We start from the raw sequence: 15,189 nt of genomic DNA, 5'->3' as shown, positions 1-15,189 counted from the left end.
AGAGTAATAAGTAGATAGAAAGGAAACTAGAGATAATTAAAAAGATCGGACATTTAGGAAAATAAAAGCAAAGGTGTGGCTTTAACCTGCAGAGAGTTGGGGTTAAAGAAAAAGTGCTGTTTAGGATGTGGAATACTTAAACATATATTCAGGCTGATGGAAAGTAGGAAGGCTGCCCTAAATACGTAGAAATCATTTCAAAGGAATGGAATTATTTAATGAGTGACTTATTCTTGTTGTGAAATTTTCACATGTGGATATAAACCCATTTAGTTTGAACCTGCAGACTTCTTAGACATTAACCTGTGACCTTGGGCATTGGCCTGCAATCCCCTCTGTTCCCCCATTATTGGCCATAAGTAGATAAAACATACGTGGTTTTTATTTATTTCTTGTATATGTCTTGCTCCTTTGAAAGCTCTTTTGGGCCACCATTATTACAAAACTCTTTATAGTATGTTTTATATACACTGGGCTATCTTATGGTAAAAGACTTCTAAAGTATTTGTAATTCCTTTTGTTCTCTCTAGGGTCACCTGATTCTCAGACTAAGGTTTTTCCTCAAGACAAAGTAATACTAGTAGGTTCAGATATAACATTTTGTTGTGTGACTCAAGAAAAAGTGTTATCAGCACAGATTGGCCAAACAAATTGTCCCCTTATCCATCTTGATGGGGAAAATGTGGCAATCAAGATCCATAATATTTCTGTTTCTGCAAGTAGTGGAACAAATGTGGTTTTCACAACAGAAGATAACATATTTGGGACAGTTATTTTTGCAGGATGTAAGTATATAATATTAAAGAGTTCCTATTGATCTGTTTTGATCCTCTTTACTTTATGCTGTTTCCAGGGACAGGGAACAGTTCTTTTTTTTTTTTTTTTTTTTTTTTTATGAAGACACCAGAATTTTTGTTTGTTTTAAGATGAGTCCTAAGCTCATTTTCTATATATTTGTGTTTATATAACTTGTAGTTTTTGTAAAAAGATTTGAAACATCCAGCTGCATAGTTTTAAATTCTTAGTTAACAGTTTGTTGAGTCAAGGGTAGTTTGTATATATTTTTAATCCTACATTGTTTAGGAATTGTTTCATATACTGTTGACCCTTGAACAAAAGAAGTTTGAATTCCATGGGCCTGCACGGATTTTTTTTTTAAAGATTTATTTATTTTAGAGAGAATGTGTGCGCAAGAGGTGGGGCGGGAGGAGCAGAGGGAGCGAATCTTCAAGCAGACTTCCTGCTGAGCGTGGAGCCTGACATGGAGCTTGATCTTACCACCAATGAGATCATGACCTCAGCCGAAACGAAGAGTCAGACGCTTAACTGACTAAGCCACTACATGGATTTTTTTCAGTAACTAGAGTACAATACTGTAATTGCATTTTCTCTTATGATCTTAACATTTTCTGTAGCTTTATTGTAAGAATATAATACATATTACATACAAAATATGTGTTAATCAATTGTCTATGTTATAGGTAAGTCTTCCAGTCAACAATAAACTACTAATAGTTAAGTTTGGGGGGAGTCAAAAGCTATATGTAGAGGGTTTTTTTTTTTTTTTTTAAGTTTATTTGTTTTAGTAATCACTACACCCAAAGTGGGACTCAAACTCATGACCCTGAGATCAGTGTTGCATGCTCTTCTGACTAAGTTAACCAGGTGTCCCTGTATGTCGATTTTTGACTGCATACGAGGTAGTGCTCCTAACCCCTGTGTTATTCAAGGGTCTGCTCAAAGTCAATTTCCCACCTAAAACACACCTTTTAAAATTAAAATTAAAATTTAAAACATACCTTTTAAAACATCCCCCAATTAAAGAAACTGATGATTTTACACAAAATCTTTCAATAGTGTCATATATGCTTCTCTAACTTTTAAAGTAATATATTTGAGAGGAAGAGGGTAGCTGGAGGACAGGCGCGGGAGGGGCCCTCTCTCACTGTGTTCTGTGTGTAACACATGCTTCCTGTGCAGGGACTTCTTCCTTAACACGGTCATTCCTGCAGTCCTACAATTCCACATTTCCAAAAGTTGTGTGACGGGCTGCCCTATTTCTGTAGCTTGTGTCGAATGTCCACAGAGAATTCTGTGTTTCGAGTGCTTCTGTCCCCTCTCCCGTGGTAACTGTCATGTGGCCGAACGGTCAAAGTGTGTGGAATGTAGTGAGTGGGTTTGTGATTTTCTTTTGATCGTGTGGTGATTTTTCTTATCCTTTTTTTTTTTTTTTTTTTTGATTCTCAGCTGTGCTCTAGACCAGCAGCTCTCCACTTCTCTTTTCCTTCCAGTGAAACTTAGGATGAATTATGTTGCATTGCTGATATATTCCCAAGGGAATAACCAGAATTAGATGAACTTCTCAGTTTGATGGCTGTAACCTTAATCTCTTTTTGTCTTCCCAGCAATGCATTTTGGAATTCAAGTGAGAGTGAGATTATGTTCAAATTTAAACTTTAGAAAATTTCTTTCCTAATGGAATTTTAGGGAAGGACTTGCAACATTCTTCACAAATGATCATGGAGTATAAGTTAAGAACCAGTGGTACATGGAGTGAGGCTACTTTATGATGATATCAGAAAGTGAGAGATCCACTTAAAAGTACGAAAGACAAAAATTAAAACTCAGAAGATGAGACTGTTCATCAGGTTTTTATTATTTCCAGTGGGGTTCTACTCTTCTATCATAATAGTAGAACAAGCCTATTTAATTCATAATTTAACATTCATTTATAGCATTTGGGGGTTGAAATACTCAATATTTGTCAACTCAGAAGCAGTAATAGAATTTCCCTTCAGAGGAATTTCTTTAGGAACTTAAAACAGCAAGGGCAGTTTGTGGTGTGAGTTAGGGATTAAGATTCATTATTTTCTTTCCCTTATGGATATCCTGTTAACCCACCATATATTGAAAAGACACAATCAAAACTTGCCAGGATTTTAATTTGAGTTACATTAGATTTATTAATTTAGGAGACCACTTTAGGACAATTTTCATTCTCACTATGCTGAGTTATCCAAACGAGGCACATGTATATCTCTTCATTTAGTTAGGTCTTCTTTGATTTATTTTAGTGATAGAGAAGGTCTTATATATCTTTTAGTAAATTTATTCCTAAGAGTTTGATGTTTGGTGCTAATAAAAGTGGCTTTTTTTCCTCTTCATTTTATTATTGTAATTGCAAATACATTTATTATCCAGCAGACAGAACAGTTATTTACCAATACTTGTCAGTGTTTATGCGGGAGCTAATTTAGTTATAAGCAAAATCTTTTATAAACACTGTACGTTCAGTAATCATTCAGTTATTTTCATAGATAATGCCATCTCAGCATTATAAAAATTGACCTAAGTATTAATCTTTTGTCATACTTAAGAATTTTAAAATACTACACTGTGACATAGAGCATGTAAATATTTGTCACATGTCAAGTTTCATACTTCTCATTTGAAAATATTTTCATAAAAATGGCTTTGTTTTTTAAATTGCATTTTCTATTTGCTGGTAATACAATTGATTTATACCTAGTTTTTATCCAGCTTCAGCTAATTCCTTTGTAAGTTAATTTCTTTGAGAACAGTCAGTACATTACCTTTCAAATATTGACTTCTCATATTTTTTCTCCATCTTTGCTTCCATGTCTTTCTATTTCGCTTCTGTTATTTGGATTTTTTTAAATAATATTTTTTATTATATTATGTTAGTCACCATACAGTACATCCCTGGTTTTTTATGTAAAGCTCGATGATTCATTAGTTCCATATACACCCAGTGCACCATGCAATAGGTGCCCTCCTTACTACCCATCACCAGCCTATCCCATTCCCCCACCCCCCTTCCCTCTGAAGCCCTCAGTTTGTTTCTCAGAGTCCAGTTATTTGGATTTTAACTATTTCAGTTTAACATATCTGCCAAATACTAAAACAATCAGCATTTTAAGTATACCCCAAATTTTGGTATGTCATTTTAATAAAATGACTGAAAGTTTAGCCTTAGATTAAAAACAGTTTTCAAAACAAATATATCAGTGTTATCTGATTATGCAGTTGTTAGACTTTAAAATCTCATGACTCCTCTTAATATTACCTAAAATATCATTGACGGACGTTATTCTACCTCGGGAAGCTATGTGAAATTTTCTATCTCCTTTTAAGTCTCTAAAACAGTCTAAGAACTGTTTTAAAGATTAGATTTAGTTTTTAAAAAATAAAATTATTTTATAGAATTTGCAACAAGTAGATAATTGTTTTTTTAAAAACTTAGTGAAAGATAATTTGGTAGATAAGATAAATATGACAGAGAATACCAGTTTCTATGTGTGCTTGATTAAACATGAATACAGAAATATCAATTTCTATAATTAGTGTCCAACTGCAGAATTTTCCATGATTACTTTAAAGGTCTAAGACACATGTACACACACAAAAAAACAAACATTTTTCTTTTTTCTAGTTTTGCTCCTGCAAAACCAGAGGGAATGTTCCAATAAAGAACAGAAAGAGAAGAGCAATAGTCACTTTGAACATAGGAAGATGCAGAATTTTACCAAGAGATACTTTGTAAATAATAGTCATCGTAACTTATTTAAGAACTCAGACTTGCAGCATGGCTGGTGCTGACCTTTAATCTGAGTTGGTACTTCTTTTCAAATCACAGTATTTACACGACACATAATAATACTTTTAGCCTATAGATTTTTCTGATTTGTTGTATACAGCTTGCTTTGAGAGATTTGGTAGGATTTAAGGGGGAAAAATGTCTTCAGGTTGTTTTCGGGAAATTTCCAAATAAGCTAGTAGTCATTCTGCAGTATATTTTAATCCATCATTTCTAACATAATATGAACTCATAAGAAAAATAAGAAAAACTCATAATAAGAAACACATGCTACAGAAAGCGTGGCAATTCCTGCATTGTTCAAAAGGTAAAATGTAAACAAGTTATTTCTAAAGGAAATTGTATAAAATATAGTTAACATTATAAAACATGTTTTCAGGGAAAATATATGTAACCCATAAGTAACGACATTTTTTTTTCCTATTAGATCCACCTGATATTCCTCAAAAACTGAATTGTGAGACCTATGATTTAAAAGAGATTGTCTGTACTTGGAATCCAGGAAGACCAACCGCATTGGTGGGCCCACGCAATACAAGTTATACTTTATTTGAAAGGTAAACGTCACCAAGGAAAGATGTCAGACAGCGAGGAGCACATTGGAGGGTATTAAATGACATAGGGAAATGCGGTATCTCATTTATGTTATGAGTAAAATATAAAACCTAATATGCTGTGTAAAATTGGATATACCATAAATACTGCAAATGACGTGCACATAGACTAGATTCGTATGCTTCTTTAAAAAACCCTAGAAGAACCCTCAAATATGAATAGAGACTGTTGCTAGGTAGTAGGCTTCTGGTCGATTATTTTCATCTATTTTCTGAATCATGTACATTTTCTTCATCAAGTACATAGTATATCTAGAATTAGAAATATAAAGTTTTAAAAAAGATTATTAGAAATTTACCCATTCATTTTTTTCCTGAAGTATTTATCGCTCTTGCCATTTTGAAATGATTTTAATATTTCTTATTGCTCTCTTAATTCATAGTTTTTCAGGGAAATATGTTAGATTTAAAAGAGTTGAAGCACCAACAAATGAAAGCTATCAGTTATTCTTTCAAATGCGTCCAAATCAAGAAATATATAATTTTACTTTGAATGCTCGCAATCCTCTGGGTCGATCGGAATCAACTATTTTAGTTAACATAACTGAAAAAGGTAAGCTGCTGCATAAACTAGTGTCTTGAAAATAATTTTAGAGTGGTAAAATGTTTTGAAATTAGTGAAAAGTGCTTCTAAGGCTTCCTTTTTATAATTTTTTATAGTTAATTTTATAAGTTTTATTTTAAAATCCTTAAAATGTATAATTTCAAGTTTCACCATTTTATTGAATTCAGATAAAAATTTGTATTAGTCATTTGCATAGAAATTTTAGATGGCTTTTCTCTAATAGTTTTTGATTATTGAAAAACATTTTTGCCCAATTTTTAAAAACTTATTTTTTTAAATCTTTTTATATTAATATAATTACAGACTCACAAGTGGTTGCAAAAATAATAAACCCTGTGACATCTCACCCGGCTTTCCGCATTTGTGATGTCTCATTAACTACAGTAGTTTCCAAATGAGGCAGGCGACAGTGATACCATACTGTAAACTAGACCAGTGAACTGGACTGCTAGCCTTGCTCAGTTTCCACAAGTTTCTGTGCGCATGTAGAGTGCGTGTGCGTGGATGGGCTTCTGTGCTGTTGGATCCGTGTGTAGATTCACAGAACCACCAACATAGTCAAGAAACAGAACTGTTCAGGCTCCACAAAGAGACTTCCTCTTGCTGCCCACCTAGCCAACCCCCCGCCACACCTTCCCACTCCCCCCCGCCCCCCATGCTCCTGCATCCCTGTCCCCAGGCAACATCTACTCAGTTCGTCGTCTCTGGATTTTGAAGTGTTGTATAAAGGGTATCATATAGTACCTAACCTTTGGAGATTGATACTTTTTACTAGGGGTAATGTCCTTGAGATCCATCCAGGTTGCTGTGTATATCAGTAAACGGTTTGTTCCTTTTTATTGCTGATGATTCTGGAATTTTTACCAGCCCTATTATATAGCTCAAAATAGGAATAAAATATGGTCGGTCTTCTTAGCATTCATTCCTGTGGGCATTCCACTGCATCGGCTCCTAGCGGGCTCTACAGAGCGCAGAGCACTGGCCTACGTAGAGGCCTTCTCATAGACACTCGCAGTCCATGGAGAAAGGCTTAAACCAAGTGTATTGCAATAGGGACTAGCAAGTGCTTATCAGATGGTCTTGTTGTCCCGTTTGTAAATATAAGTACACTTCTGTTAATTATTCCTTCTCATCATTTTTGTTATTTCCTGGTTTTTCCTAAGGTCAGAACAGCTACAGTTTGTACTTGAGTGGTTAGCGTTTGTGTGTACTTGTCCGCCCTCCGCCTTTCAACATTACTTTCACACGATTCCTTCTTCCCACTCACGTCGGCCTGTGAGGTATCACCGCATCATGCACAGTTTCTTCCACTGTCGTACCGTGTTCTTGCCAGGACCCCAACCGGAAGCTCTCTTCTGCATCCGCTTTGCCAGTTTTAGTCAGATTCTTCCTTCAAAGCTCATCTTCAGTCCCATCTTCACTCTAAGACTTTCCTTACCACACTTGTATCTCAATTCCTGTAGCCACTAGAAATACTGCACATTTCCAACTTAGCATATATACTCTTGTTCATCGTGTCTCTTTTTTTTTTCCTTTGTCACTCCAAATAAATTAGGGGCTCTGTAAAGATAGAGGTTATGATCCTACTACCTTTTAGTATTCCTGATGCCAGCCTAGGAACCTTGAGAGTGGTTGGTCCGTGAACACTGTTGGCACGATACCAGCAGTAAAAGTGAGGCTCGTGTATGCCACGAGTACTGAGTGGAGTATTGTTGATCGGTACTAATGACACCTCTCTTGTTTCTTGGTTTTTTTGTTGTTGTTGTTTTTAATTGTCATTTGTCATAGTAGTATCTTTTTTAAAATAATCTTTACAAATTATATTTACAGTCTATCCTCATATTCCTACTTCAGTCAAAGTGAAGGATATTAATTCAACAGCTGTTACACTTTCCTGGCATTTACCAGGCAACTTTGCAAAGATTAAACTTTTATGTCAAATTGAAATTAACAAAACTAACTCAGTCCAAGAATTGGTGAGTAAGATTTTTCTATAAACTTCCTTTGAGGTTACTTTAGATAAAATAGTTTTTGAAAGAATTAAGGGAATTGATATGCATAAGCTCTCAGATGATTTATTATAGAAATTTACTAAGAACTAAGACTCTGTATATCGATGTAATGACAGCATTATATTTAGCCCTTGAAAACAGTTATAATACTGGGTATTATAGAACATGAGCTTGACTTTTATACTCAGAATGTTTCCAGGTCTACTGTAGTACATGGCACATTTGTAAATGAATGAATAGTTTTTGCCATAACCTTTAGCATCAGTTAATGGACTGATAAGCACCAGAGAAATGTGATTTTTAAAAGTGCCAAGTGCAGCAGTAAGAGCAAGTTCTAAGTCAGAGTGTGGATGTTATAAGTCAGAACATGACTTTTTAATACATTTCAGATACTTAGCTTGACTTTGTTCTGCACCATCTTGTAATTTGTGGTAAGTCCAAAATAAAAGATATTGTAATGAAAATATTCATTTGGAGACTTACTGAGACGATTGCTAGAAAATCAGTCAAAATGCCAGAATATAACCCGAAAAACTCCTTTGTAATTTGTAATTGGTAGCTCAGAGGATTTCCTGAGGCATGCGGATCCTCAGATTTGTTTAAATTGTTTCATTTTAATTTTATATAATTTAAATAAGAATTTGTTGAATATTCTACATGTTTAGCGCCATACTAGAGGTTCTCAGTGCCCTATTAAAAAGATACAAAAGATGATGCCTGCCTCAAAGAAGCTTCCAAATATAGTTGACTAGTGTATTTAATCCTCAAGGTCATCTTAGATTACTAAAGTGTATTAAGGCTTGTTGTGTTGCCAGTAGCCATTGACCAGTGAACAAGACTCCGTCATCCTCTCTGCATAATTTAATTGATCATTGTTACTTAGATCCAGTATTTGAATTAAAATGACACCTAAATATTGTTTATTGTTACTACAGAGCATAATTTCACAGATTTCATATTTATGTAAAAATTAAAATATTTTGGTGGATGAACTGTGTTTAGTTTTACAAAGGTATACTCATGTGGACATTTAGTCAGTGTGTTATAAATTTGGGTGGCTTTCTTATCAAAAAAAGTGTGTGTGTGTGTGTGTGTGTATGGATGGATTCTTATGTGACATTACATATACATACGCATATTGATTTGCTTTCTAATAGCGGAATGTCACAATCAAAGGAGTAGAAAATTCAAGTTATCTTGTAGCTGTGGACAAGTTAAATCCATACACTATATATACTTTTCGGATTCGCTGTTCTACCGAAACTTTCTGGAAATGGAGCAGATGGAGCAATGAAAAGAAATATTTAACCACAGAAGCCAGTAAGTTAATGAAATGATTCATAGCTGATTATTACTGTGGATCTTGAAATTTTACAACTTATTTTTAAAGAAAATGTCACTAAAGTGAGTAAAAGGAGAATGCTTGAATTGTGAAATTATGTAATAATATCTCCTAGTAAAATATCCAGACATCTTAAATGGTGGCTCTTTAAGGTTTGTGGTAATACGAACAGCTGCTTGGCCTGTGTTGTGTGGAAAGACTAGGCCTGTCTGCAGGTTGTTTGCAGCTGTCCTAAAATGATGAAGAGGAAACAAACTCGAAACTGTGGTGAGATTCTGGGTGATTTCTCTGACACTTTTTCCTCCTTTCCTAGAATTTTAATAACCTATTTAGATTACTTTACTGAAGACAATTGTCAATAAAGAGAATTTGTTGGAATTTTTATTTGTGACCTAGGCCTGAGCAATGGATGGGGCCAGAGGTCTTGAACTTCAGTTTCTGCAGTACATGGAGGTCAAAATAGGTACAAAAGTAGGTAACTGGTTTTCTGAGTATGATAATTTCCAAAGATGGAATGAGATTCTATCCTCGAATAATCAGATGTCAGCTTTAAAAGTCAAGAACAAAAAACTTAGAAATAGGTATAATTTTCAGGAGTCATTCAACAAAAGATAACAAAAGCTTTATTTGCACTAGATAATATGAGGAATATAAAACTTCTTTCAGGAGCGCCTGAGTGGCTCAGTTGGTTAAGCATCTGACTCTTGATTTCAGCTCAGGTCATGATCTCGGGGTCCTGGGATCGAGCCCCACATTGGACTCCACACTCAGCGGGGAGTCTGCTTGAGGATTTTCTCTCTCCCTCTCCTTTTGCACCTCCCCCAGTTCATGTGCACATTCTCTCTCTCTCTCTCTCTTTCTCAAATAAATGAATCTTTTTTAAAAAACTTCCACCAAAAATTTAATGAACAATAAAACAAAAAATGATAGATGTTAATCCAGATTTTTGCGAGAGATGAGAGCATCTTTGTGATACATGTCAAAAACCTACTTGGATCATCAGAACTGAATCCTGTGCACGAGTCCAGAAAGGGAGTGTGTTAGTTATCTGTTGCTACCTGACAAATTACCCTACAATTCAGTGGCTTAAAACAGTAAACATTTATTATCTCACAATGAGTGTGGGTCAGAAATTAGGAAGCAGCTTAGCTGAGTGGCTCTGGCTTACAGTCTCTCATGAGGCCACAGTGTGGATGTGGATGGCGGCTGCAGGCTTGCCTGGGGCTCACGCAGAGGCTGTTCCTCACCATGCAGGCCTCTCCATAGTGCTGCAGAGTGTCCTCATAACATGGCAGCTAGCTCCTCCTGGGCTTGGTGAGTAGAGGCAGAACGTGGCAGCCTCCACAGTGCCTTTTATGACCTCACCTCAGAAGGGAGCTACCATCGTATCTGTCATACCTTGTTGGTCACACAGGCCAATGCTGTTATGGTGTGGGAGGGGACCACACACGGGCGGGCATACCAGGAGATGTGACCAATATCATCGGTCATTTGGAGACTGGCTTCCGCAGGAGCTTTTGCCTTTAGTTGATGAGCTGCTATTGCCAAGAGAAAATATGTCATTTATATCTCACTGAGACGATAGCGTTAATTCACTTTCCAGATACTTACTGAGGGGCGCCTGCATGACTCAGTCGGTTGAGCGGCTGACTGTTGGTTTTAGCTCAGGTCATGATGTCTTGGCTCATGGGATTGAGCCCCACGTCGGGCTCCGTGCTCAACAGGGAGTCTACCTGAAAATTCTCTCCCTTTTCCCCAGCGCATTTGCGTGCATGCTCACTCTCTCTCAAATAAATAAATCTTAAAAAAAAAAAAAAAAAAAAAACCTTTCTGAGCACCCACTTGTGGGTCACCAGGGAGATAGCGCTGAATAAAACAGTCTCCGCCCATGGAGTTTATAGGATAGAGGATTAGAAAGAAATTTTTAAAAATAGTATGTTGGGTAATCCCACAGAGGAAAATAAAGCCTAGAAAGGGGACCAGGGAAAGAAGGTGACAGGGGAGGAGGAGTTCCAATTCTAAATAAGGTAGCTAGAAAAGACCTCCCTAGTAAAGTAACAATGGAGCTGAGATATGGAGGACGTGAGATAATCCAGGAGGAGAGTTTCTGTGCACAGGGAGAGAGGTCACAGAAAGTGCAGGAAGCCTGAGGCAGGTGTCTGCAACACGTTTGAGGAGCACCAGGAAGCCTGTGCTCGGCCAGAGCCCACTGGAGCAAGGGGAGGCAGGATGTGAGGCGGAGCAGCGTGGAGCGTCCCTTAGGGCCTGAAGGGCAATTTTAATCCATTCTGAGGGGCCTCTTGTTCTGCAGGCGTTGAGAGCTCAGCTTTTTCATTGTTTCATTTCTGAAGGGAAGCCACTGAAGGGCTTCACATTTCTATGGAGAATTCCAGAAGCCTAGGAAAAAAATCTCAAGCACCACAGTCTCAGTCACTGATATTATCAACTGATGTACAGTACACATCTTCAAATGCTAACTCTTAAATCTCTTTCCTAGTTCCTTCAAAGGGACCAGACACGTGGAGAGAGTGGAGTTCTGATGGAAAAAATTTAATAATCTATTGGAAGGTAAGTATCTGATTTTTCCCTGAATATTCAAATAACGATAATGTGCTAAACTGCTTACTGTTCGTATGGTACTTGGATGAACCAGGAGCCCCGGTTTCCCACACTGGCTCTCTGCAGTCCTGCGGAGAATCTAACCTGGCTCCTCCCAACCCCCACACTCCTCATCACCCCCAATTCACCGCAGTCAGTTTGGTGAGGATCTTCTGTGACAGAGCTGAGCATTTTTTAGTTTGATTTCTTGAGGCCTGTAAAGGACCTGAGGATTTCATGAATTCCATTTCTCTCACTTGAGTCAGAAACACAGCAAGAAGCTACAAGTTAGAATCTCAGTTGTGTTGATGTTACATTTTTTTCTTCAGTGAATAGGAAGCTTTTTACATACGTCATGTGTAATTTGTTTCCCTTAATCACATTATTATATGCCACTTAAAAAGGTTTTCATGGCTTTGTACAATTTTTAGATATAATATAAATTGCATTATGTTTTCACTAGTTTTTCTCTTACTAGAGCAAACATTCTTGTTGCTATATTCTTTATCTGATTTGCAAACATCAAAAACAAAAACAAACAACTGTTTTTTACATCAGATTTTATAAGAGCAGTCATAATTGGATTCCTTTAAATAGTGAATTTTGTTATTGAAAGTAAAACATTATTTTTACAAAAATTTGACATCAGCCCAGCTTTGAGTAACGTCTGTGTGCAAATTCTTTGTAAGTTGTGTTGCTTTGTGATGGTCTGTATATGACTGTGTACCCCTCTTAATCTTGATTAGAAAATCCACTGGCTACTCACATTTGTCTGTCAGGTTTCTTGATGATGTAGTAACAATTATACAGCCACTTCAGTGTGTCACTTCTCAGCCTTTTGGCTAAAATCAGGTGTAGTATCTGTTCTTAATGGTTTAATACGTGATTTGTCCTCTATCCAAAGACAATATATCACATGGATTTCTGGAATTAGGAGATGGAATAGGAGCTTACTCTGCCCACTCCACACATCGACCTGGTGTTGCAGTACCATTACTTCAATGCAGAGAAAGTTTGGGATGTTGTTCAAACTAGATGAATGCCTAACCAAAGATGAAAAATAACGGAAGTGATTGTAACTTCAAAGACGAGGTTAATGGTTCTGCCATTTGCCAAGGAGGAGCATATTTGGGTGGAAAATTAAATTGTTTGAGGTTGACTTTTTAAAAATGTGTTCTAAAAATATGTGCCACTGGGATATCCAAGTAGAGTCTAATAGATAGATGGTGGTTTGATGTGAGGCTCCGGAATACAGGGGAGAAGTCAGAGCTAAAGACATAGCTTTGAGTAGCAGGTAACACGGGATCACTCAGGGAGAGCATGCAGGATGGAAAAAGGCCAAGGACGGACCCCTAGTTGATAGCAGCGTATAAAGGATCAGCAAGGAGGAGGATCCAGCAGAGAAGAGTGGGAAGGTGAGATAGAGGACGGGAAGCCCAGAAGAAAATGGTAAAGCGGAAGCCAAGGGTGGGAGTTCTGTGAAGGAGTGAGCGGTCAGCAGCATCAAATGAAGCCTTAGGAGGATAATAGAACAGGCCGTCAGAGAGTCACTGTTACGGAGCAGTGTTTTCAGCACAGTATTAATATCAAGGTCAGTGCAGGTCAGAGGGTCCCGTGCATTGTCGTATAAATTGGAACAGTAGTCTTGAAATAAAGTTTGAATGTTTCCTTATATCCAGTAAGTCTGCTTTGGAAATCCACATTAAAGAATTAATCCTAACTATGAAAAAGAAAAAAGTGGCACGAAAAGGTGCACTGAAGTATTATTTTAGTATGGTGAAAAGTTGGAAACAACTTAAATTTCATTTATTTAAGGAATATTTAAGTAAACTAGTAAAAGTACTACATAAAATCTAAAGCCATTAAAGTGTATATATTATGGACAAGTATGTAATAGAAAGGTGAAAAAAAGATAAAATTGTGATTAAAACAGTTTAAATAAAAAAAAAAAAAAAAAAACTACATCCTAGAAAAACAACTTGAAGAAAATACCAAAACGTAAGAGTATCTAAGAGATGGAAATAAGGGAGCATTTTACAGTTTTGGTTGTTTTTTTTTTTTTTTTTTTGGTATCATTTCCAAATTTTCTGGTAATGGGCATGTACTATTTTGAAAAAATAATAAATATTTTTTTAAAACTATGATGCCATATTTTTTTTAAGTTTTATTTATTTAAGTGTTCTCTACCAGTATGGGGCTCACACTCATGACCCTGAGATCAAGAGTCACATGTTCCGCTGAGCCAGCCAGGCACCCCGGTGCCGTAATTTTTTATGTTTTGTTTGGTAGAGCAGTCGTTCCTGTTACTTTTTGCTTTGCTTCTGAAAAATGTGAGGCTGAAGGCTGGATTGTATTTACCTAATTTTTAAATTGCTGTGTGCTCTTTGCTTACGGTAAGTACAGTCTTTCTTCAGCTGACTTCCCTGATTTCTCCTGGCCTCAGTGCCTTGAAGTCTGTGTTGGACATTGTTAACAACTCCCTCGATTCTGATGTTACCTTGTCATGATTGAGCGGTGCCTGGTTTAGACTTGATGGTCTCGCCTCATCCCCCGGCCGGTTTTGCCGGTTTCTTGACAGAATTTCTTTTTCTGTTTCTCATAGCCCTTACCCATTAATGAAGCAAATGGGAAAATACTTTCCTATAATGTATCATGTTCACTCGATGAGGAGACACAGTCCCTTTCTGAGATCCCTGATCCCCAACACAAGGCAGAACTACAACTTGATAAAAACGACTACATCATCAGTGTGGTGGCAAAAAATTCCGTCGGCTCGTCGCCGCCTTCTAAGATAGCTAGTATGGAGATCCCAAACGGTGAGTCCTTAAGGTAACGTGGGATATAAGAACAGGAGGTTAAAGCGAAACATTTTAAAGGTGTTCGCGCACTCTTGCAAGGTGAACTCTCTTCTCATATCCCCTGCTGCTGCTGGTCCGTAAAGAAGCACAAACCGATTAATGTCCAGAATTCATCGCGCGACAGCAGTCGCTAGTCACCAGTGAGGACTCCGAACCCCTGCGCTGGTGGATAAAAGGGTGTGCGCCCGGTTACTTCAGTGCATGACGCTGCAGAGCTGTGGCGCGAACAGTGCTCGGAGCAAGAAATGCTTCAGCCCTTCATTTAAGGACCGTTTCCATACATCTCTCCCACGACCGCGGGAGCTGATGCTCTATCAGCGGGCTTTTTTACAGACTGTCAGGCAGGAAAAAAAAATACGTATTTTTAATGGCAGTTTTGTTGATAAGATATTCTTTATTAATAGGAATCCTTTATTGATAAGAAATTCTTCTTGAAGTCTAAATTAGATCTTCAGTATAAGCTTTAAAAAGTCACGGTGGTGCAATTTTCAAGATAATGTAGTGCCTTTCTTTAAATGTTACGGATTACCAGTAATCCATAATATTTCACCTGTAGCCACTTCTGCCTCTTTTCTCAGTTCA

At 37.1% G+C, this 15,189-nt stretch overlaps 1 protein-coding gene and 1 non-coding gene across 4 annotated transcripts in view; both read left to right on the top strand.

Annotated features, from left to right (window-relative positions):
• LIFR (LIF receptor subunit alpha) overlaps positions 1–15,189 on the top strand; it is a 74,495-nt gene that overhangs the window by 41,308 nt on the left and 17,998 nt on the right. For all 3 annotated transcript variants that reach the window (XM_026506849.4, XM_026506848.4, XM_057312206.1), the window contains exons 7-13: positions 531–785; positions 5,046–5,175; positions 5,616–5,785; positions 7,628–7,773; positions 8,967–9,129; positions 11,649–11,719; positions 14,352–14,565. In XM_026506849.4, coding sequence (XP_026362634.2) covers positions 531–785; positions 5,046–5,175; positions 5,616–5,785; positions 7,628–7,773; positions 8,967–9,129; positions 11,649–11,719; positions 14,352–14,565 — 1,149 coding nt within the window. The remainder of the gene's footprint in view (positions 1–530; positions 786–5,045; positions 5,176–5,615; positions 5,786–7,627; positions 7,774–8,966; positions 9,130–11,648; positions 11,720–14,351; positions 14,566–15,189) is intronic.
• LOC113260990 (U2 spliceosomal RNA) lies at positions 12,572–12,761 on the top strand. Its single transcript, XR_003318211.1, has one exon. It is a non-coding gene; the product is annotated as a U2 spliceosomal RNA (small nuclear RNA).

Source organism: Ursus arctos, unplaced genomic scaffold (assembly GCF_023065955.2).
Source record: "Ursus arctos isolate Adak ecotype North America unplaced genomic scaffold, UrsArc2.0 scaffold_15, whole genome shotgun sequence".
NCBI lineage: Eukaryota > Metazoa > Chordata > Mammalia > Carnivora > Ursidae > Ursus > Ursus arctos.
The sequence above is the reverse complement of the archived record's forward strand: the minus strand, read 5'-3'. Positions and strand labels throughout refer to the sequence as shown.